This window comes from Pseudorasbora parva, chromosome 8 (genome assembly GCF_024679245.1).
Source record: "Pseudorasbora parva isolate DD20220531a chromosome 8, ASM2467924v1, whole genome shotgun sequence".
NCBI lineage: Eukaryota > Metazoa > Chordata > Actinopteri > Cypriniformes > Gobionidae > Pseudorasbora > Pseudorasbora parva.
This window is the reverse complement of record NC_090179.1, coordinates 14,163,725-14,189,542: the sequence shown is the minus strand read 5'-3', so window position 1 is coordinate 14,189,542 and position 25,818 is coordinate 14,163,725. Positions and strand designations below refer to the sequence as shown.

The window sequence follows — 25,818 nt, the reverse complement described above, 5'->3', positions numbered from 1 at the left end:
GCAGCGAGTGATGTCCTTATCTAAAAAAAAATATATTTGAAGGACTTTTACACGGCACCCCCTTCTCTCGTCAGACTTCCCGGGTTAGGAGACACTGCTCTACAGCATCAACTATATTATATAAAAATGTATGTACACTGAACAAAATTATGAACACAACACTTTAGTTTTCGCCCCCTTTTTTTTGTGAGCTGAACTCAAAGATCTAAGACTTTTCTATGGAACACAAAATGCCTATTTCTCTCAAATATTGTTCACAAATCAGTCTAATTCTGTGTTAGTGAGCACTTCTCCTTTGCCAAATTAATCCATCCACATCACAGTTGTGGCATATCAAGATGCGGATTAAACCGCATTATTATTGCACAGGTGTGCCTTAGGCTGCCCACATTAAAAGGCCACTCTAAAATGTGCAGTTTTATCATAGCAGAATGCAACAGATGTTGCGAGTTTTGAGGGAGTGAGCAATTGGCATGCTGCCTGCAGGAATGTCCACCAGAGCTGTTGACCGTGAATTGAATGTTCATTTCTCTACCATAAGCCGTCTGTTTCAGAGAATTTGGCAGTACATCCAACCGGCCTTACAACCTCAGACCACATGAAACTACACCAGCCTAGGATCTCCACATCTAGCATCTTCACCTCCAAGATCGTTTGACACCAGCCATCCGGACAGCTGCTACAACAATCGGTTTCAATTGTATACAACTGTGTTATAGTTCCTGCCAATATCCAGACTCTTCGCACAGCCATTGAAGTGGACCAACATTACCCAGGCCACAATCAACAAACTGATCAACTCTATGCGAAGGAGATGTGCTGCACTGCGCGAGGCAAATGGTGGTCACATCAGATGCTGACTGGTTTTTGGACCCACTCCGATATGCCACACTTGTGAATGTGGATGGATTATCTCGACAAAGGAGAAGTGCTCACTTACACAGATTTAGACAGATTTGTGAAAAATAAGCCTTTTGTGTGCATAGAAAAAGTCTTAGATCTCTGAGTTCAGCTCATGAAAGAGGGGGGCATAAACAAAAGTGTTTATCCTTTTGTTAAGTGTATTCATGTATGTACTCTGATCAGGCATAACTTTATGACCACTGACAGGTGAAGTGAATAACACTGATTATCTCTTCTTCACGGCACCTGTTAGTGGGTGAAAAGAAAAATGAAAAAATGGGCAAGCGTAGAGATTTTTGCGAGATTGACAAGGGACAAATTGTGATGACAAGACAACTAGGTTAAAGCATCTGGCCCACGGAAGGAACAGTGGTGAACCGATGATAGGGTCATGGTGCTCGTTGATGCACCAAGGCTCATTGATGCTCGTGGGGAGTGAAGACTGGCGTGTGTGGTCCGATCAAAAGGACAAGCTACTGTAGCTCAAACTGTTCAAAAAGTGAATCCTGGTTTTGATAGGTGTCAGAATACACAGTGCATTTCAGTTTGTTGTGTATGGAGCTGTACAGCCGCAGATCAGTCAGAGGGGGACCAACACAATATCATAATGTCCGATCATCAATCACAACAGTAACAGAAATTACTGTTTAGACATTAATCAATGCCTCAACCCAGAAAAACGTATCTGTAGAAGCCCAGAACACAATGCAGAAGGCTTGCCTACTTACTGACTTTATTTTACTTGTTATGTGTATGGGGGTGTATGAAAGACAGAGAACATTTGTGTGGGTGGGTAATAAGGTCCCAGCTTAATTAGCACAATAAGATTACGGACCTTCTGGATATCAGGATTTTTCCACTTACAGCAATATCACTACCAGTGAAAGAGCCATCAAACGTAAAAACTTCAGTTTATCAAAGGACTCTTTAGAAATCAGAACTACAATAACATGGTTTAGACAAATGTGGCAAACAGACAAAATGACACTAGTTGGACAGGACGTTAATTAGCTTTCAAACAAAATGATTCACATTTTTCTACAAATAATCATGGACAATTCATCAGAAACTCATGTAAAACTTAGGCTGAAGAGGTTTATTTAACACTTCCCACATAGTAACTTGAATCAAGAATTTCTATTTTAGTACATCTATTTAGTGGCGCTGTGCAATTAATCGTATTTGACTTAGATTTTGGCTTCCAACGAATTTGAAAATGATTATTGTGCCGCTGCCGCTAGGGTAGATATAAGCACTATGCATGTTTTCATGGCGCAGCTGACTTTTGTTTGAAGGACAGCCTTGGGCAGGATGTGGAATATTGTGTTTTGCTGTAAAAAAAGAAAAAGAAAATTTGCCATAATAAAATGTATTCCCTATTACCTAATACATCCTTATTACAGTAATAGACATATATTGTAAAAAAAATGCACTGTAATTATTTTTATGTAATATTATTGTACGTTACGCTACAGTATTACAAGGCTGTAACTATGTCTTGAACATTGGGGGTACCGTTTTTTTGTTTTTGTTTTTTTTATAAAGCAGAAAGAAACAGAACAGCAAACAAAATTCTAGGTCTAATTATAGTTGGGAAATAATCCTTTTGGAACAATTTGCAAACAGTATTTGCATTATTTTGCATCAAATATATTATTAGTCCTGAGACCACCCCCATAAACCATGGCAAAGGTTTTGGGTTCTAATCCGTCCTCATATAGTTTTTTTTTTTCTTCTTCATTAAAATCAAATATGTTCATCAATGATTGTATATTAAGAGCAGCGAACGTTTGTGTGCATTTTGTTGTGTGATTTCACCGAGAAGCGGCGACGGCATTAAGCGATAGACTGACACGCTTGTCTGGTTTTTTTACAGTCTATGGTCTGTGTGCACGAGCCAAAAGAGAACGTAAGCCACGTCTACATTGATTTGATTGACCATCTCAATCATTTTGACATTGACGAGCGCCATTAGACCTGAGGAAAACCAGACTAAAAATTTGACTTTTAATCCTTTTGTCATCCAGAGCCCTGCATAATGAAGTCCAGCAGAGCAGTGCAAAAATGTCAAATACTGGGGGGGGGGGGGGGAACAATTTGGCCATTTCAATTTATTAAGGGGACTTGTCCCCCTCAATGTCTATGGTGGGTACGGCCCTGCATTATAATACTTTTGCTTTTAATTCCTACATTTGCAAGAGAAAAAGCTTAGAGCTTTTATTTATTTTGACAGAAACCGCACTTCAAATTGTTTTGTTGTTGTTGTAAAAGTCCAATTCTGCTGGAAACACTGCTCACTGTGGCGTAACAGGATGTTTTTTTTTTCCTTCTGTATCAAAGATATTTAAATATCAATGGAAAAGTGAACAATTAATAGCACAAAACAAACTATTATCAACATTTTAAGCTATTAACTTTTAAAAAGGAGAAAATGTTGATGTGTTGTGCTACGAAATATTAGCTGCCAAGAGAAACCAGCAAATGATCATTAAATCAAACAAAAACCATCAAAAAGTTACAATACAATTTAATAAATATATAATTACGTTTCTGTTTGACCCGTGTTTATTTTTTGCAAGAATTTGTACTTTTGTGTTGAGTTGACACTTGATGTCTAGTGTAAAATTAGGGAAGCAAAACCAATTGAGAGATACTGGTTTACGGCATCATTTCACAGAAATGTTAACACGAAACTATCTGCTGCTGATCTCTACGCTGTAAAAAATCCAACTTATGTTTTGTATGACAAATTCAGCTTATATAATGTATTCAACTATTTATACACACATTAGTTTGTACAACTAATTAACCATAAGTTGAAAAAACTCAAAAATGTTCTGCAGCTGGTTACCTTAAACATTTAAGTTAAGTTTTCTTCTTTTTTTTTTTTTACAGTGCAGTAACTTCAGACAGGTGACGGGCTACAGCCTTCAGAATGACACTCCCTTCCTGCCGAATCTCTCAACACCAACTAAAGCTTCGATGATATGAGGAAGATCTAATGAGAGGGAGTGATGGAGGTTGGGAAAAAAACAATGCTGCCAGGTCCTGGTCTGTTTGCCTGCCCTTGGTCTTTGGTGTTGGAGCTTTCAGTGCCGTCACAAACTGCTGTTTTGCTGTCGTGAATGATATTTGCGTTTATTCTCAGTTTCAAATGAAACGGCGCTCAGACTCTTCCACTGACATCAAAGTGCTTTCAACATCTTTGATACAGAAGGGGGAAAAAACCCTTGTGTTACACCACAGCGAGTCTAGAGGTTTGAGAAGTGAAAAACTGTGGGCTCCTCTGGAATCACACTACACTTTATATGCAGAAAGCGTTGCTGAGACAAGAATAATTCATTAATTGACAAACTTGAGCTTCTACATCAATTAATCATTTCAGTTAAATGAAGCTATGAAAACTAATACATGAATGCATGTTGTAATATAGTGAACTCCTGTTGCAGGTATTTCTGACAGTTTTCTCACTCAATATCACACACGGAAAGGGCATCCGGCAATATGAACTCCAGATTGAGAAAACAGAACACCAGCAGGTGTGTATTAATATTGGAGAGCCTGTTTCTGTCCTCTATGAACTGCATGACAAGCCATGTCCTGACCTGTCCCTTGCACAGCTGTCCCTTTGGGGACAGACACGGTCAGGCAAGGTTAAAAAGCAGCTGGACAAGCATGCCCAATCCCATCTGGCTGATGAAAATGTCACTGAGACAGGCAATGTCCCAACAGAACAACACAATGTGGAAGGACACTCTATATTCATAGAATACCCAATGTGACTCCATATGGGACGACGCAGCAAACTGTATACGAATTAGTGCTGTCAAAATTAGCGAGTTAAAGCATGCAATTGTTTTTTTCAGTTTAACGCAATTAGCGCAGCATCCACTTTTCTGTCATCCTTTGGCTAGCGTTACATTATTTAAGCCCCGCTCTTATTCATGCAAATGCTTTTAAACCATTTAAGGGTGACAAGACAAAAGAGAACACACCAGAATCAAGCTCTCTTTCACACTTCAGTGAACAATAACACACATAATTATGCCAAAATGAAGTCTTAAATGAGTTAAATAACATATTAAATTAACTAAAAGGGTTACCACAGCACAGTAAGAAAACAAGATCTGCATCATGATCTTACAGCAGCCTAATAAACCAGTTTGTGTGATGTCTGTCATCAATGTTCATCAAAGAACAAAGGTAACAGAAAAAAATGCAGCTTTAATAAGGATACATTTTTATTTATGCAGTTAAGCAAGATGATTAATAACTTTATTCAATTTATGTTTAAGTCTAACAGACAGGAAGGCCACAGGTAAATATGGCATTTATTATAATGGGTTTATGTGAAGATTGTTTTAAGTTCATTTATTATTATTTTTAAAGCCTAATAAATGTTGAAATTGATATGGCTTTCAATTATATTGTAATGTTTAATGTCCATCATTAATTAAAGGGGGGGTGAAACACTCAGTTTCAGTCAATCTCATGTCAATCTTGAGTACCTATAGAGTAGTATTGCATCCTTCATATCTCTGAAAAGTCTTTAGTTTTATTATATTTATAAAAGAAATATGGGCTGTACCGAGTCTTTCCGTAAATAAACCGAGCGCCTGGAGGCGTATCGTGTGGGCGGAGCTAAAGAATGACGAGGGCGCAAAGTGGTGACGTCCTCAAGGGTGGAGAAACCCTTGGCTATCGAGCTCAGCTAATAGATATATGATCAAGAATCATTCGGAGGCTGAAATAAATTGAACAGGAGAAACAGCAGCAGCAGGACGTCCGTCTCTGTGGTGTGTACTGTATTTAGTGGCCTGTCAACATTTGTGTGTCTTTACTCGCAGTTTATGAGGACATGATTCGGTTTATGGACTATTGTATGCGACTAAACCTTAGCAGTAGCAAGCAAAATGGTTTTGCACGTCAGACTAGTGTAACGTTATACAGAGAACAGCAATGGAGTCCGTTAGCGCATTTGAATGATGAAGCACGCGATCGTGTCGTTTACTGATGTTTACTCACATCAGATAGCCAACAGCACAGACATTTGAAGCAGTTTTACTCACCGGCTGCTTCCAAAGCAGGACCGAACCTTTATCGCTGGGACCGCTCCGTCAAAAACACACTTCTTTGGTATGATTTGGTGAAGTCCTGTGACAGCATTGACTGTGGAAATCCGCGATGTTGTGAAGCTTCCCGTCATTTCTGCGTTCAAATCGGTTCAAATGCAGCGCTGCCTTCCCGGAATGCTGTGCTGAAGCGTTGAAGTCGCTTGATGTCACCCATAGGAATAAAGTGGAGCGTGGCGCGTCATAAGTGTTCACGGACGACTGGATCTGCACCTGAGCGAGTGTTTATGGGCGTGCATTTCCTCTCTCGCTCTAGTCACGCGCGCGCGCACCCTACCGGGAGAAGAGCCCGTACGGCCCATACAAGGACCTTCCGCTCTATTAACGTCAAGCCAACCCATACTCGAAAAAAACTCTCCGAAACTTGTGAGAAACCTGAAGGAGTATTTTTGACACAGAAATACTCCATCAAACGTCCAACATTAGTTTTTGAAACTTTGTCTATGTTTAGGATGGGAATCCAAGTCTTTAAAGGGGGGGTGAAATGCTGTTTCATGCATACTGAGCTTTTTACACTGTTAAAGACTTGGATTCCCATCCTAAACATAGACAAAGTTTCAAAAACTAATGTTGGGCGTTTGATGGAGTATTTCTGTGTCAAAAATACTCCTTCTGGTTTCTCACAAGTTTCGGCGAGTTTTTTTCGAGTGTGGGTCTACTTGACGTTAAAAAGAGCGGAAGGTCCTTGTATGGGCCGTACGGGCTCTTCTCCCGGTAGGGTGCGCGCGCGTGACTAGAGCACGCCGTTAACAGTCTCTCAGATGCAGTTCCAGTCATCCGTGAACACTTATGTGGCGCCGCGCTTCTCTTTATTCCTATGGGTGACGTCGAGCGACTTCAACGCTTCAGCACAGTATTCCGGGAAGGCAGCGCTGCATTTGAACCGATTTGAACGCAGAAATGACGGGAAGCTTCACAACATCGTTCCAGTTGCGTCTCAAAATGGATTTACACGCCACTGCTGTCACAGAACTTCACCAAATCAGACCAAAGAAGTGTGTTTTTGACGGAGCGGTCCCAGCGATAAAGGTCCTGCTTTGGAAGCAGCCGGTGAGTTAACTTAAACTGCTTCAAATGTCTCGTCTCTGCGTTTCTCCTGTTCAATTTATTTCTCCCTCAGATTTGATTCTGGATCATTATCTGTATTAGCTGAGATAGCATACATGGGTTTCTCCACGCTTGAGGACGTCACCGCTTTGCGCGCTTGTCATTCTTTAGCTCCGCCCACACGATACGCCTCCAGGCGCTCGGTTTTTTCCGGAAAGACTCGGTACATCCTATATTTCTTTTATAAATATAATAAAACTAAAGACTTTTCGGAGATATGAAGGATGCAATACTACTCTATAGGTACTCAAGATTGACATGAGATTGACTGAAACTGAGTGTTTCACCCCCCCTTTAACAGTGTAAAAAGCTCAGTATGCATGTAACAGCATTTCACCCCCCCTTTAATTCATGAAAAACTCATGTAAGCCATAATTAATAAGCCATCAACATGCCATGTTTGGGGAGGAAGCTTTAAATCCAGTAGATTTCAGCAAAAAGAGGAAGGGGAATCTTGTTTTCCTTGACATGTCCACGGAATTGCATCATGAAACAATTGGCCTGGACAAATATTTCCTGACAGCGTCCCATTACAATATATTCCAGAAAAATGACCTCATTATAGTTTCATCAGTGTCTCTTTCTTTGCTCCTACTCTTCACTCTCTCTCACCTGTCTGTCTGTCTGTCACTCTGTGGATTTAGACAAACTGTCCTGCTGGACGAGTACAGGATTGATGGCAGCAGAGCGTGGAGACGCCGGCTGTCCATCACAGCTGTCAGCATCTCCTTTGGTGCCAAAATCAAGGGCCGTTCCACAAGGTCAGAGATACGATGGACAGGATAGTTCCTCTTCCAATCGCAGACACATATAAATCGCACAACCCTCTGAACTTCCATCGCTCAGTCAGTTCATCTCTTAATCAAAAGATTTTGTTCCGTCCTCACAATGTTCCCCTTCCTCAGTGAAGTCTGCGCCTCTTTTTCAAAGCCTAATGAGTTTCCAACCTACGGAGACATCATAGGCGTGTGCCTGCCGTCAAGTTTGTTCCAAAAGTAATTTTGCCTTCGAAAACACCAAGAAGCTTTCAACAATGCATTGTGGTAAACTCAACAGGGGGGAAAAATTGGAGAAGATCAAACTTGTCAACTATAAATATACAAAGATTTTTCATTCGGTGCTAAATTAATGTTTTTTTTACTACGGGCCTTGATTCTGATGGGTTTACGTTCTAAGGTGTGCAATTATTTTCAGGGAAGCCATGCTAAAGGTGTTCCAGGCAGATCTCGACAGCTTTATAGTTCCATATCACTTCGCCATTTCAAAGGTCCTTACAGCCTACAGAACCACAAATAAGTAAACAATAGGATAACAACTATGAGTATTTGTGTGCAAAAATAATGGGAAATAATGTTTTATGTATTATGGAAGTATTAGTTATTATAGATAAGCACTTTTGCAGTCTCTCTCCCAATCAAACGTACACAAGCATCTTAAAAGCTTCATGACATTTCTCACTAGTGAGGTGCAGATAAACATACTCTTGCTTTTAGTTCAAGTTCAAGTTCATTTATTTATATAGCACATTTAAACAGCCGCTAGACAGACCAAAGTGCTTTACAGAGCAAGCATATAAAAATAAAAGCAGCAAAACATACATAAGCACATAGAGAACAACTAAGCTAAGGTTAAGTCTAGAATGAAGAAGCAAATGTCAAATAATAAGAACAGTCAAAGATTATTAATCAATATGCTAACGACAATAGATACGTTTTGACCAGAGACTTAAAAACAGAGAGGTTGGGAGCAGATTTGATCTCCAGAGGCATGGTGTTCCACAGACGAGGCCCTGCCACCGCAAAAGCACGCTCCCTTCTATGCTTAAGTCTGACACGAGGGACTACCAGCAGCACCTGGTCGTGGGATCTGAGACTTCTAGACGGAATGTACGGATGAATAAGTTCAGAGAGATAAACCGGTGCTAGGTTGTGTAAAGATTTGAAGACCAAGAGAAGAATTTTGAAATCTATTCTCTGCCGGACTGGTAACCAATGTAAAGATCTGAGGATGGGAGAGATATGATCATATTTGCGACAATTATGGATGAGTCTGGCCGCCGCATTTTGGACTAATTGAAGACGGGAGATTTGAGAATCTGATTTACCGCAATATAGTGAGTTGCAATAATCCAGTCGACACGTGATGAAAGCATGAACCGCCATTTCCAAAGTTATAGGAGTGAGAAAGCCTTTGATTTTAGATAGTAAGCGAAGTTGGTAGAAACCAGATGAGACTACAGATGAGATGTGTTTATCAAACTTTAAAGACTGGTCAACAAGAACACCTAAGTTCCACACTCCTGTAGATTCAAAGGGAGATAGACTCCCCAAGTCTGGGCATGTGTACTGGGACCTTTCACTTGGGCTGAAAACAATGACCTCGGTCTTCTCATCATTAAGGGATAGGAAATTTTGAGCTAGCCAAGCCTTCACCTCCTTTAAGCATATATGAAGAGAGCGTAGTGCTGTAGGATTATTGCGCTTTATTGGAATGTAAATTTGGGTGTCGTTTGCATAAAAGTGGAAAGATACACCGTGTTTCCTAAAAATTGTGCCCAGCGGTAGCATGTAGAGAGAAAGTAGAGAGGGAGCCAAAATAGAGCCCTGTGGAAGACCACATCTCAGGGGTGCCATGGAGCTTTCAGAAGACGCTGGTGCTAAACACTATTGAGAGACACGCACACACTGAGGTAATTCACATTTGCGTATCTCGCTCTCTAATTCTAATAACTCACTGCATTAATAACTGCAATATTCTGCTATCAGTGGCTCAAGCCTCTGTTACTAGCTCTAAAATTACATTTTTGAATTAGCAACGAAGGAATGAGATAGTAGTCTCATCCCCATCATTTTACACTAGACGTAAGAAAGTAGTCCTACACACTCAGCTTCAGGTCGTGACTGCATTACCACCTCGGGTGTGCTTTATTTTTCAAGTAATTCAACTGGCCGGATGCACGTTCAAAACATTCAAAAGTTTGAGTCTTTTTTTTTTTTTAAGTCAAAGAAGTTAATACTGCTATTTAGCAAGGACAAAATGCGTTCATTAAAAGTGACAGTAAAAAATCTACATTGTTACAAACGTAAAGACATCTACATTGATTCTATAAATCTATACATTCCCTAAAACTGGATGGATGGATGGATGGATGGATGGATGGATGGATGGATGGATGATCATTAACTAAATTCTTTTCTTTTAAACTTTCTATTAATCAAAGAATCCTGAACAAAAGTTGTACCATCACCACAATAATTTATATTTTAAAATATATTCAATTGGAAAAACATTATTTTAAATTCTAATAATATTTCAATGTTTTCACAGTATTTTTGGTCAAATAAATTCAGCAAAAGAGTCTTCTTTCAAAAACAAAAAAATCTTTGGACCTGTGTGTGTGTGCATCAAATTGAATCTTTTGTGAGTTGCTTGTAGACTATATTAAAATGAATTCAATGTGGCAATATGTAAAAATGTCCTTAATTCTGCAGAATCTGCAGCACTCTTAGCAAACAAACCTATTACAAATCACTGCATCATTGCAACCATCAGAACTAAATATGTTGACATTTCTAAACACTCCACTGTCAATCCCACAATCCCCCACATTAGCCTTCCGCTCAGCTCCCATAGAGACTGAAGAGAAAACACCCACTCAGCTCCGCACCAGCAGACACAGGCTGCTTAGAAGGCAGCTGCCCATAGAAAGCAGACAGCAAAGTACCTCACTGCTATTTGTCTCTCTTCGCATCTCATTGGTCCACCGCATGGCACACCACAGCCCAGAAGAGTCAATGCCCCGTCAGCCCTCACTTCAATCAATTCCACTCAAATGACTTTCACTGGCAGTCTCTCAATGCCAATAAACAAGCACATTTCACCACGAGGGCCATAAACCTGATCTGTGGGTCGCATGAAGTACAATATACGCTGGTGCTAGAGCCTCAATTTATCTTTCTGTGCCTTCACCTCGAGTCCCAGACCTAGAACCAAATTCCCTGATAGGACTTGGTTCGACCAATCAAGTCAACGAGGAACACAGTCGCATATACCAGAATCCTCATCTCCCCTTGTTATTATTAACTTCAGTGTATCGCATTGTCTTGCTATCAGTAGCTAGCTTATAATCAGTTGCATTCAAAGCAAGCAGCAAAACAGATAAGGGAATATTAATTGGAAATTCAAAACTGCACTATAGCAGGGATAAAAAAAAATTCTAGCAGAAGACGATGAATGATTCATTGACCTCATCCAAAGTTGGACATCACAGTGCTCAGCGGTGAACATGTGCACACTCTTTCAGATTTCTCTGATGTATAAATGGAAATGAGATTCGTGTAACACCGCAGTCTTGTCGTCATCTGCTCTGAAAGTCTGCCCTGCTGACAGAGCTGAAGAACAAAACTGTTGTACTGCTAAGAATAGTCTGACATTGTGATGTTTACCAGAAATAGAACACATTCTGGTAGGAGTGCTGGGTATTAATTAAATAATTAAATTAAATTACAGAACTTTTCTTCTCATTTAGGAGCAATCATTAGTGCATAGAAACCAAATAAATGGCATTTACAAGTATTTTATTGGGATTTTATGTTAAAGACCAACACAAATTGCTACATAATTGTGAAGTGGAAGGAAAATGATAAATGGTGTCCACAGTTTTATACAAATAAATATCTGAAAAGTGTGGCGTGCATTTGTATTCAGCTCCGCTAAAATCCATACCTTGTAAAGCCACCTTTCGTTGCAATTACAGCTGCAAGACTTTTGGGTTATTATGTCTCTATCAGCTTCACACATCTAGAGAGTGAAACATTTGCCCATTCTTCTTTGCAAAAGAGCTCAAGCTCAGTCAGATTCGAGGGAGAGCGTCTGTGAAGAGCAATTTTCAAGTCTCGCCAGAGATTCTCAATTGGATTGGATGAATATGCTTTGATCTAAACCATTGCGTTGTAGCTCCGCCCCAGTCTCAAGTCTTTTGCAGACTCTAACAGGCTTTCATCTAAGATTGCCCTGTATTTGGCTCCATCCATCTTCTCATCAACTCTGACCAGCTTCCCTGTCCCTGCTGGAGAAAAGCATCCCCACAACATGATGCTGCCACCACTATGTTTCACAGTTATAATTGCTTTCACTTTGTTATAACACCACTAACAGTTGTATGGGTGCAACGGATCGCAGTTGATCCGTGATCCGAACAGATCACAACCCACAGTTCGGCACGCACAAGACCCGCAGATTTATTGCGTTTTTTTGTTTTTTTTTTACTTGTGGATTAATCTTAAAGGGGTACTTCAGCGCTGGGAAGATGAATCTGTATTTAAGTATTTAAGGGTCATCAATGTAGTAGAAATGTGAAATTATTTTTTAATTGGGTGCCTTCTAGACTGAGAAAAGACAAAAAATGTATTTTTGTCTCATGGGGATGAAAGACTACAATTCCCAGAATGCTTTGCTCCATTCCCAAAGCCACCAACTTGATTACAGTGACTGAGTTAGAGATGACACTACAATTAAAAACTGAACGTGTCTGTTCAATATAATGAGTGAGTCACCGCGCGAGTATCACAGCACTGAGCACAAACTGCAGGAGTGAGATAAATGAGCTGAGCTCTTGTGATGAGAGCTGAGGTAATCGCGACTACACTCGCGGCATACATTCACAACGCGAGTTCAGTCTGGCACGTTTCAGTTCATGCCTTTGCAAGCTTAACTTTCATAGAAATTAATTTGAGAAGTTAGAAGACTTACCCTGCGTCCCAATTCGCATACTATCCATCCTAAATAGTATTCGAAAATAGAATTAGTATGTCCCAAATCATAGTATGTTAAAAAGAGTATTCCAAAGATTCCCGGATGGTTTACTATTTCCGGTCCGAATTCACAGTATGGATCGATGGGCACTCTAACGGCTGATATTGCCCACAACCCATTGCGAGTTGGACGAGGATTCGATTAGAACTACAAACGCGGATAAAAAGCATAAAAAAAAAACTACAAACGTGACGGATGTGCGAGTTCGATGGTTAAGTAGAGAAGTTTAGATAAAGGGGTTTGAGTGACCCTATCAATATTTAACCTGACAAAAATATATTTATTCAGTGTTGTCCATATTATATTTCACATGCAGCAGCATTGTGAACTTTTGTAATGACATGTTTGGCCATTAACTTTTTAATGCATCATTATATTTAAACTGCAAACACATGAGGAGAGTCTCTGCATTAAAGACCCACAAATGGCAGATCAACGAGCGGCTACATTTCTCTCCGATACGGTAGGAGATTAAACTGAATGTGTAGGATTTGAACTGTGACGAATCTGACGATGATTGACAGGGCAGATAAACGGTGACGGAATCCACCGACAGAGTCCGTTAAAGATGGCGAAGTAGTATGTCCCGAAGCTTGCATACTTTTCTGCTACACACTCAAAAGTATATACTTTTTCTTCACAAAAAGAGTACATACTTTTAGGACGTAGTATAAGTAGGCGAATTGGGACGCAGCATTACATTGCTCACCATAGCTCCGTTTAAATGAGTGCCTGCAGCTGAGCTCTCCCTGCAAGCTGAGTGTGATCTCCATCCCCCATGCGCGAGTTCAAAACATGCGGAAATGGCTCCCTCTGCTGGCTGTAGTCTTTAGCCTTTGGCCAAACATTCCTCCTATGATGCAAATATCGTCAATTTGCATCATAGGAGGAATTTTTCCAGAAATAAAATGCATAAATCTCTTGTCTCAGGGGGATATAAGGGGGGAAAGCACAATACTTTGAATATACTCCAGGGTTTCTACTGATACAAAGCCATATGCTAATCGCTGAAGTAAACCCCCTTTAATTGTTTAGCGATCGCAGAGTAAAAGACTGTTTCATTTGCCGATATTACTTTTTAAGTAATGCAGCCCCGACGCAGTACGAGACGAGTAACAGTACACTGTGTGCATTAAAACAAACATGTATTGATGCCAAACTCTAGTAATTGCGTATCACGTAAAGTGTACTCTGTTTCAAAGTCAACACATGGCTTTTTGCCTTGGGTAAAGCAAGGAAAATTGCATTTAGATTTAGGTAAACAAGTGAAATAATGGAGAGCATTCTTTTCTTGGAGGTGGAAAAACTAAGTTCTTTACGTCCTGCAGGATTTATTTTAAAAAGATTTTAAAATGAGTTGGGTGTTTTTGTCTATTGTAAGTTCTAATTTAAAATGTTTATTTTAATACTCTATATACTAGGCTCTATATACTAGGCTTTATTACCAAAATTTTAAAAAAAAAAAAAGTCTCTTCCCCCTTTTATCTGATCCGAAAAATTATCCGATCCATGACTCGTAATCGTTTTGTAATCCGTTACACCACTAAACACTTGACTGTGGAATATTTTATAATGAGGAAATTTCACGAATGGACTTATTGCACTGGTGTCAACCTTTCACAGTACCACACTTGAATTCACTGAGCTCCTGAGAGCGACCCATTCTTTCACTAATGTTTGTAGAAGCGTCTGCATGCCGAGGTTCTTGATTTTATACACCTGTGGCCATGGAAGTGATTAGAACACCTGAATGCAATGATTTGGAGGCGTGTCCCAATACTTTTGGCAATATAGTGTATGTTGTTACACTGCAGGCTCCATATGATATTTAGTGACACAGGCACATTTTATTGTATTGCCTTTTGATAGTGCTTCAATATATGCCATCAGCAAGCCTCATATCACCACATGTAAGTCAAACTCTGCAGAGCTTTAAATCAGACTCACTTCTCTCCTTGAAGTTTGTTGGTTTTCACAATCAAGTCCTGCGTTTGTTCTTTGGCTGCCTGTTGACACACAGAACATGAAAAAAAACATGTTGGTCCTTCAAATACGTCCATTCAAATATCTTCTTCAAACCCATGAAATGGCTTTTACCTTTAAAGTTAATTTATTTTATTATGTCAACGTTCTGGAATACACCAGCATATAGATGACTTCAAAGCCAATAGAAATGGATATAAAGCACAAAAAGTCCCATTTTAATGTCCGTAACTATCTGAAAGCAAACATGCATGATTACCTTTAATGTGCTGGTCATTTCTTCACAGCAGGAGCTCATGGCCTGAACATCTTCATGAACGCTCTCTAGTTCCTAAAGCAGAAAGACACACTTAAGATCTTTGAAGAGGAGTCCTACACAGCAGCGGAAGTTAGAGGTTGTGTGCACATGGAGCTAAGTTAATTGTGTAAATCACATTTACATTAAAGGTGGTGTAGCAATCACAGCCTTTGCCAAATATCGTGTGGTTTAATTTCAATTTCTGGTGCATGGAGAAATTGAAATTTTCCATGGTGGGTGGTATTATAAATTATATAAGTTATCCATGGTGGGTGGTATATATTAGGCAGCAAGTGAAAATGTAATCCTCAAAGTTGATGTGTTAAAGAAGAAAAAATGGGCAAGAGTAAGTATTTGAGTGAGTTTGACAAGGACCAGATTTTAATGGCTAGATGACTGGGTCAAAGCATCTCAAAACAGCAGCTCTTGTGGGGTAATAATAATAATAATAATAATAGATTTTATTTATAATGCACTTTTCATTCCGAAGAATCTCAAAGTGCAACAAAGGGGGGGAAAAAATAGCAAAAAAAAATGAATAACAAGTAAAAAATATAGAATACTACAAACAATCAACCAACACAGAAAACAGAATAGAAACAGAGCTGATGGTGAACAGAAACAGAGCTGATGGTGAACAGAAACAGAGCTGATGGTGAACAGAAACAGAGCTGATGGTGAACAGAAACAGAGCTGATGGTGAACAGAAACAGAGCTGATGGTGAACAGAAACAGAGCTGATGGTGAACAGAAACAGAGCTGATGGTGAACAGAAACAGAGCTGATGATGAACAGAAACAGAGCTGATGGTGGCAGTGTGTCCTGATGACATCGTTGAGGCACGACAACTGAAGACCAGATGATGGGTCTTCATGACGATTCAAACGATGGGGATCGCCGCATGCAGGAGGCAGAACATTTTTCCGGGCACTTTTGTGGACACACCGGGGTCGGCGCAGAAGTCCAAGCCGCTCCACGGCCGCAATGCAGGACGGAACAGCGGTGCAGCCGAGAAGCGGAACATCCCAACATCATGCCGGACGCCAATGACGATGGCCCAGATGACGCTAGCCCGGTGCAAACTTCAGCCACCATGCAGCTTAAGCCCAAGGGAGACCACCAGTGAGCAGTCGCGGCGAGAAACATCAAATGTCCTCCAAACCAGAACCAACCGCAGCAATTCAAACATAAACATTAGAGAAGCGGTGGAAAACGGCGAAACGACGAACAACGTCCTCTCAGTGGCTGCCAGCAATCAGCAACAGCCCCAATTGTAGCTCTGACTGTTAGACTAGTCACAAACATAAGGAAATAAAATAAAATCTAAATCTAATAGTACATTAACATGATTTGTGGGTGGAGAAGCGGCGAACAGACAACGCCAGCGTCCTCTCCCCCACGTTCAATATGGTGACCGGGTGTTCCCGGTCTGCAGTGGTCAGTGTCTGTCAAAAGTGGTCCAAAGAAGGAACAGTGGAGAACCGGTGGCAGGGTCATGGGCGGCCAAGGCTCAATGATGCACGTGGGGAGCAAAGGCTGGCCTGTGTGGTCAGATCAAACTGACAAATTACTGTAGCTCAGATTGCTCAACAAGTTAATGCTGGTTCTGATAGAAAGGTGTCAGAATATAGAGTGCATTGCAAGTTTGTTGTGAATGGGGCTGCATAGCCGCAGACCCCAGTCAGGGTGCCCATGCATTGCTGACCCCCGTCAACAGCTGAAAGTGCCAACAGTGGGCATGTGAGCATCAGAAAAATGGAAGAAGGGGGCCTGGTCTGATTAATCACATTTATCTTTTACATCAGAAGGATGGCCGAATGTGTGTACGTCGCTTCCCTGGGGAACACATGGCACCAGGATGCACAAGCCGGCGGAGGCAGTGTGATGCTTTGGGCAATGTTCTGCTAGGAAACCTTGGGTCGTGCAATCCATGTGGATGTTACTTTGACACACACCACCTACCTAAGCATTGTTGCAGACCATGTACACCCTTTCAGGGAAACAGTATTTCCAGGTGGCTGTGGCCTCTTTCAGCAGGATAATGCGCTCCGCCACAAAGCAAAAATGGTTCAGGAATGGTTTGAGGAGCACTAAAAGAGGTTCTTAAGGTCACTTGAGGTGACCTTGAGGTGTTGACTTCCCAACCAATCGAGCATCTTTGGGATGTGCTGAACAAACAAGTCCGATCCATTGAGGCCTCACCATGCAACTTACAGGACTTAAAGGATCTGCTGCTAACATATTGATGCCAGATACCACAGCACATCTTCAGGGGACTAGTGGAGTCTATGCCTCCACAGGTCAGGGGTGTTTTGGCAGCCAAAGGGGGACCAAAAAAATATTAGGCCATAATGTAATGCCTGATATATTTCTGCACCCATTAACCTATAATGAACTTTCAGCTCATGATCTAATCTGCTCTGCCTGTGAATTTACCTCCGTCACTTCTTTAAACATCCGTACAAACTCTTCATTGATGGACAGGCTGCGTCTCTCGATATCTCCCCGCAGGTTCCTCCTGGTTCTCAGACTGTTCTCAGTGAAAAACACAGAGAGAGATTTCAGCGCTTCCAGCATCTCCTAGAAATAGAGAAAATACAGAAAATAAATGAGACAACAGGGCTTTCATTGCTGATAGTTCATCAGTAGTGTCGTATGCTCACCTAGGGACACACTACATTTCTTAAAACAGTAAAATCAGTAAAACTGTGTTTTCTATTTTCCTATATTGTAATTAATTGATTAATAAAAAGTTTGTAACAATGTAGTAATGTTTGCTGTAACTTTTGATCAATTTAATGTGTCCTGAATAAAAGTATCAATTTCTTTAAAAAAAAGTAAATACCATAGTACATGAATGTCAGAACATCTTGTTTTTAAGTAACATATATTCACCATCCTATAACAAAGCATTTCATATGGAGTAAGTTAACAAGTTACACCACAATACTGAAATGTTGGTGCTATCTTAGTACCGCTTTATTATCTGTTTAAACCAAGGATTCAACATGACTGTCTGTTCTAAAGAAAAAGAAGAGTATGCCATATATATGACAAATAGTTATTAATATTATTATTAATCATACGTAAGCATAACGAGTATGCAGCGACAGGTGCACTGCGAGGCTAAGTTAGCTAGCTAATGCACCCATAGACGGACCTTGTCATTATCTAGCCTGGTCTCCAGGATCTTGTTGAGTTTTCTGGACAGAGGGTTGTTGGACTGTGAGGAGACATTCCCGCTGCTGTTAGAGATGTGAAGGTTTGAAGCATCAGTTGACAGCTCTGCTTTAGTCTCTGCCATCATCAACATCCACGTCAACCTCCAGGAAGCTGTTTTGAGCAACCAGAAAAACGTCCCGCTGCAACAAGTGCAGAACACTTTAGTTCCGCGTCCCAAGTCGTGCTTTTTGACATTTGTGCTGAAAAATAAAATCCCCAGAAATTAGAGTCTCGCCTTTTAATGCTGCCATTGAGGGGGAACATTTAAAGTCGGCATGAAACGAAAGTTGCGATCGTCTTTTCGCACCTAAATTGTAGGGCGGAACTTGGTTTTGTCCTTCGGGAATTGATTGGATCGTGTGAGTGACAGGTTGCCCCGCCCTCGCGTCAGTAAATACGTCATCAGAGAAGAAATGTCGCTGCAAGAAAGCAGGGACGTTAAAAAAAAAAAAAAAGAAAAAAAAAAAGAAAGCAGGGACGTTTTGATTAAAGATTATAAGAGCAAGTGAAAAAAATAATTGCCTAAATTAAAAATAATGATGTGCATGGATAAATCATTTTGATAAGTGCGTTATAAATAAAATCTATTATTATTATTATTATTATTATTATTATTATTATTATTATTATTATTATTATTATTATTTAGTAAATAGGGTTCAACAATGTTTGAAATAGACCTATTTTAATAGATTTTAGCTATGTCTTTTAAATATAATTATATAAAACAAATTAAAATCTATTTTAGATAGGCTAATAATAATAATAATAATAATAATAATAATAATAATAATAATAATAGCCTTTTATATATTAGCCTGTTATATTTTTATAATGTTTTTCTGTATAGCCAACTATAGCCTAAAACAATGGAAGGTTATGTATGTCCCCATTATATATAGGCTAAATGTAAATGGTTAGGTTTCACGTACATTGTGACCAAATGTCTTCATGCAAGGATAGTAAATTATAGCTATATTATTATTATAATTATATTGAAAATGCAAAAATGCAGAAAGGTGTATATGAGGAGTATGCTTAGGGTTAAAAGAAACATTAGCTCATTATTTAAAACATATATATTTAATTAAAAGCCAACAAAAAGTCTCAACTGAAAATAAATAAATAAATTAGAGAGGATTAAGTTAATTTTTATTTATGGTTTGATTTAACCGATGAATTTTAATATTCAAAACAAAATAAAATAAAATAAAAACAGTGATCTTTTGAGCTTGACCTTGCTCTTAGTTTAATGTGCCATAACTAAACCAGCGCCTTGACATTAACTTCACCTTGCCAGAAAGGAAAATGGGAGTTCCCTTGACAATGAATAATCACAACAACTACAGATATTGCACCCAAAAGCGAAAAAAAAAAAAGAAAAGAAAAAAACACAATTGAATTTCATCCCATTTCTCCTCAGAGGGATTAAATGGAGAGAGGAGGTGGGGCGCAGGTCACGCTCTCTGTAGTGTTTCAGGATGTGAGGCTTTGTGAATTATTCACAGCTACGGCCACTCCTCAGCACGCACCGCTTTACCCCAGTGTCTCTTGAGCTTTACACACATGCTCCCTTCAGTCAGAAGTCTGCACTCGCAATAATAGCAAGAATTTATTTTAAAGTGGAGCCTGTGCAGCTTGTGCCTTGGATATCCTCTGCCAAAAACGAAAACATCGGTTTGGTTTTGATTCTCTGTCGTGCTCACGTGACATTACAGTTCTTCATCATCATGAAAGTGTATTATCTGCATATGTTTTAAAGCCATATCAGGCTAAACTTATGATTTTCTCACACACCCGAAGCACGCGCACAGAAAGCTCTCTGTCAGTCGGCGCGTCCTGTGAATATTAAACGAAGTTCTCTTATCTTATTGCGCTTAAATTGTCAAATACACACAATGCCAAAACACACAGAGTTCACATTAACACAGTCTGTCAATGTAAACAGCAGGGAAAGAAACCATGTGTGTATTAGATCTGTGTATTAAAGTGAAAGCAGCGCAATAAACAGTACCTACATGCTGCTTATATGAATCAAACAACGAAAGAAAAACATAAAAGCACTTTTTAGCTTTAATAAAAAATAATTTCTTACTCGAAAGCTGCTGTTAAGCTCTGGTGAGGAGATAAACATGGCGGACTGTGCACATCTCTCCCAGGGCGGGGTCTATGCTAATGAAGAAGAGTCCGTAGGCAGTTGTGGGCGGGGCCTGTGCGATGACATCACACTGCTAGAATCTGCAAATGGCTTGTTCTGAGAGGTTGTTTATGATTTATGGGAATTAAAAAAGAATTAAGTGGATTTTTACCAGTAGTTGCATGTTTATTCTTAGCATGCGCTGCAGTTAAAAAAAAAAAGATGGATTCTTATTGGCTCTCAATGTTTTTATCGTTCATCTGCTGGAAGAAAATAGTTCTGAAAGTGATTGCAAGGATATGTTTCTCTGTGCTGTTAACGCTAATTGTAGGCCTACTCTTCTATTCTTTTATATTATTTTTAGAACTAGCATATATATTTTTTTAAATCTTTATAGTTATTGTCTTGGTGTGAACAGGCCTTTAAAGAGAACTATGGAAATCTATTATTTATTATTATTATTATTATTATTTTATACATTCTTGGTTTTACTTCGTTTTGATGCAAGATGCAAGTGCTTTTGAGAAAATATTTGCAAATAGTGACACCACTTATTTATTTACTTATATATTCATGGTAATAGGCTATATCAGGTAATACACACCTGTAAATGTCAGTCAATGTGTCTGTGTTAATACAGAGCTATTTGAGTAGCCTATAGACCACATAGTTTTGATTCTTTTTTTTATTATTAAATTATTTTTATGAATTAATTTTTGTTTCATAATTGTTTCAGTGTATAAATGTATAAAATATTTAAAATAACGATGTTTTATTGAGAATTAATTTTCTTTACTTCATTTCAATAGAATAATCTTTTAGATCTGTTTCATCTAAAATAATTTTTAAAAAGCAAATCTATAAATAAATAGAAACAGAAATATGATCATCCTCGTGCGACAGACCCCCCCATATATATATATATATATATATATATATATATATATATATATATATATATATATATATATATATATATATATATATATATATATATATAAATATATATATATATATATATATATATATATATATATATATATATATATATATATATATATATATATATATATATATATATATATATACAATCTTATTTGTATTGTCTATTTAATTTGAGCTCGTTTCAATTTGTTGTCTATAAATTTTAGACTTTATGTATCAAATAGTGCTATTTATAAAATACATTTTAGTAATTAAAAATATTTTATTTTTTATTAATTTTATATATTTAAAATTAAATATATATTTTTAACGCATTTATTTAGTTAATTTTTTTTTATTCTATTTAATCTATTTAGTTTTAGATTGTTTTGTTTATTTCCTGTAAAGTTTTCCAGGGACCACCTAGTCCTCTTTTGGGGCATTAACAGTGGATATGTTGTAAGTCTTTTTTGATTTTAAAATAAATCTACCCATGAGAAATATTACTGGAGGAGTAAAAAGCGTGACAACTTGCCCCGGCGTTCTTCAAAGCAGGTAGCATGGCGGTGGGCGGAGCTTCACGTGCGTTAGAGAGTGCGCGAGTCTGAATGCTGCCACACTGCGCTCAGTGCAGTGACACGGGCACACCGCTCAATGTTTCGCGTCTCTTATTGTAGACTCCGGGATTATTTCAGCGCTTTCCTGCAGGTCTGGCGGTGGACTAAACAGAGACACACAGGCAGACTTCATTCAGCGGAATTTAACGCTCGTTTTTTTGCATACAGCGAGTTGCCCCCCGTTCAGCGGACAAAGTTTATCTCTTCTTCACGGTCCCATGAAGCTGGACCGCAGTTTGAATCAACACGCCAGTCAGGATATATCTATGTAAGTTATCACACGAGATTGTTTTTATTCATGTTTTGCTGGTATTTTGCATGGCAGGAGTTTATATCATAATCCAGTCATAAGGCTATATTGCACTATTAATAGATGATCAGTCTGCTGAGGAGCTTTGGCAAACCCTTTTTTTCTTCTCTTTTATGTAAACATTAGATTTTTGAGCCCCCTTAAACACTCCTCGTAGCAAACACTTTACATTATATTATATAATATTTTTTAAAAATAATTGCAATATGTTACCACATAAAACGTCTTTTCTTTTGCTACTGCCCCTCAGTAATCTTTTGTGTAAATATTAGATGTTCAAGCCTTAAATCAGCCTTATAGGATATGGGGTGATGGTCACTCTCGCACTGCTTTAAAGAAGTTGAGTAGCAACTTTCATTAACAACGTGAAAGCACTTCGAATTAAACTTAAGCTTAAAGCTAAGCCTAATTCATATTTATTTATTTAATCAGAAAGTTACATTTTTAAGTACAACCATATTGGATGTTTACGTCATTTCAACTTAAATTAGCCTACATTAAACTGACTTGAGGAAGTTGAATCTTTAATAACTTATAAAAGAAGTTCAAAATGTTATATATATATATATATATATATATATATATATATATATATATATATATATATATATATATATATATATATAATAAAGTTTTATTTAATTATATTGTTATACATTCTAACAGTGTTTTTGAGGAAAACATCACTGCAATTTCCAATGTCTACAGAGTTAGAGACATCAAATCTTTGGGAAATGTTTTGATTGATTGATTGATTGATTGATTGATTGATTTATTTATTTATTTATTTATTTATTTATTTATTTATTTATTTATTTATTTATTTATTTTATGTGACCCTGGACCACAAAACAAGTCATAGGGTCTTTTTTTTTTTTTTTTTTTTTTTTTTTTTTTTTTTTTATTCATTGATGCATGGTTTGTTAGGTACAACTAGAGATACAACTATTTGAATATCTGGAATCTGAAGAAAAAAAAAAATCTAAATATTGAGAAAATCAATAATAATAGATTTTTGATATATTTATGGTAGACAATTTAGAAAATATCTTCATGGAACATGATCTTTACTTAAAATCCTAATGACATTTTTTATTTTTTATCCATGCAATGTAATATACCCGTGAGACATGGTTTTGTGCTTCAGGTTCATGTATTAAAATGATGAAATGAACTAATTACCCGTTATACTGTAAGATGCAGAAAAATTAATAAGTGGCTAGAAAAAAGTAAAATAAATTGGGCAAATAGTCCGTACACCAATGTTGCATTTATTTTAAAATAAATTGATACAATAAAAACAGTAATGTTGTGAAATATTATTACAGTTTAAAGTAAGTGTTTTCTATTTTAATACATGTTAAAATGTAATTTATTCCTGTGAACTTATGATGCTGTTCACTTTATTTAAGCAATTCATCTTGATTTAACGCCTTTATATGAGGTTTCTGGTTCAAATGTAATTAATTCATGTTAAACTGACTTAAAACTGTTACTCTTTGGCATAACTTGATGTTTTTATTTTGAAATAACATGATTCAATCAAGTAAGCTGAACAAACAGGACTTTCACTTCCCATCATGCTTTGCAAATGGGCTGAATTTGGAGAGTAAATGTTTAAATAAAGTGCTATTTTATGCATTTCTAACGAGATGAGAAAATGGAGAGACTTTTTAATGTTTAATGTTTTGTTTTGTTGGTATTTAAAAGTTACTGTTTTTGGACGTTACCATTGTGGTGAAGTGTAGAGCATGTGCTTGGGCTGAGGATCTGCTAATAACAATTAAAGTTTTTTTTAATAATAAAAAACAACTACTTTGCATTTAATATTTAGTCCGAGCATGCCATGGATGTAACAAAACCATCTAGCCAATACAATCTTGTAATGTAAAAGGTTTTCTAAATGTTGTGAAAAATAGCATTTCACTAAATAAAAATAATCAATTAAACTGGATTACTTGTTTTGTTTTTTTATATTAATTTCAGAGTAATCGAATTTAATAGTTTTGGACAAAATTAAGAATGTTAACCTGATTTAACTAAATGGCATTGAATTAACTTTACGTAAAAAAATTACGTTTACCGAAATAAACAATGTTAATTAAATTCAACATAACCCAATTGCGTGGAACCTGTTGACATAAAAAAATTAAGTAAATCCAAGGTATAATTTTTTTGAGTGCATTACTCCAGTCTTCAGTGTCACACGATCCTTCAGAAATCATCAGCGGCATTTATTTATTGACCTTTATCACACTTCCTATTTCCGGTGAGGGGAGCAGTGTATCGCTGCTTTCGGTATCATCACAGCGCAGTCAAACTAATGTCTGACATCAGTTAGTTCATTAGAATCTCTTGAAGCATCGAAAATACATTTTGGTCCAAAAAAAAAAAAAAAACTACGACTTTATTCAGCATTGTCTTCTCTTCCCTGCCAAACAGCTGAAATCACGTGACACTGGCGATCCGAATCATTGATCGATTCACTGATTCACAACTGTTTGAATCTTTATTTGAGGATTGAACCCAAACAAGGAAGAGTAGACAATGCTGAATAAAGTCGTAGTTTGTGTTATTTTTGGACCCAAATGTATTTTCGATGCTTCAAGAAATTCTAATTAACCCACTGATGTCGCATATGGACTATTTTGATGATGTTTTTATTCCCTTTCTGGACATGGACAGTATAGTGTGCATACACTTAGATATGCCCTCGGACTAAATATAAAATATCTTAAACTGTGTTCTGAAGATGAACGGAGGTCTTACGGGTGTGGAACGACATTAGGGTGAGTCATTAATGACATCAATTTCATTTTTGGGTGAACTAACCCTTTAAACTTCTGATTTTAGATTATAAAGCAGTAGGCCTACATGGGTTGGCTCCATATATATCTGTGATCTGGTTAATCCATCTTTACCCTCTCGCTCTCTCCGCTCTGCTGGTTCTCTTTCTCTCTGTCAGCCTCGGTGCAAATTTAAAACTATGGGTGGGAGGGCCTTTTCCTACAATGCATCCAGGTATATGGAACTCTATTAGGAATGCTATGTTTTTGGATTGTTTTAAGAAAATTCTTAAGACACATCTTTTTAGTCAAGCTTTTAATTTATAATTATGATTTGCTACAGTTTTTTTCCCTTCTTTTTCCTTTTACTATGTATTTTCCCAGTTTGATTTCTTATTTTGTCCTGTTTATGTTGTAGTGCTTTGAGCTTGAGAAAGATGCATTACAAATAAAATGTATTATTATTATTATTATTATTATTATTATTACAAGAAAAGACATTCTCAGCAGATGAATGAGCAATGTATCGCTAAAACAGACGATAAGAAGAATACACTGTAAAAAATCCAACGTATGTTTTGTATG

The 25,818-nt window shown here is 37.8% G+C and overlaps 2 protein-coding genes across 2 annotated transcripts in view; one reads left to right on the top strand and one right to left on the bottom strand.

Annotated features, from left to right (window-relative positions):
• Nucleotides 1-20,594, bottom strand: part of cog6 (component of oligomeric golgi complex 6) — an 85,133-nt gene extending 64,539 nt beyond the window's left edge. Inside the window, exons 1-5 of the mRNA XM_067450157.1 lie at nt 20,555-20,594; nt 18,398-18,599; nt 17,674-17,817; nt 15,199-15,270; nt 14,904-14,962 (exon numbers count right to left, since the gene is read on the bottom strand). Of these exons, the coding sequence (XP_067306258.1) occupies nt 14,904-14,962; nt 15,199-15,270; nt 17,674-17,817; nt 18,398-18,550 (428 nt within the window). The 5' untranslated portion in view covers nt 18,551-18,599; nt 20,555-20,594. The remainder of the gene's footprint in view (nt 1-14,903; nt 14,963-15,198; nt 15,271-17,673; nt 17,818-18,397; nt 18,600-20,554) is intronic.
• Nucleotides 20,595-22,149: 1,555 nt separating this feature from the next.
• Nucleotides 22,150-25,818, top strand: part of LOC137084168 (lipoma HMGIC fusion partner-like) — a 124,073-nt gene continuing 120,404 nt past the window's right edge. Inside the window, exon 1 of the mRNA XM_067450164.1 lies at nt 22,150-22,405. The gene's annotated coding sequence lies outside the window, so the exon portion shown is untranslated. The remainder of the gene's footprint in view (nt 22,406-25,818) is intronic.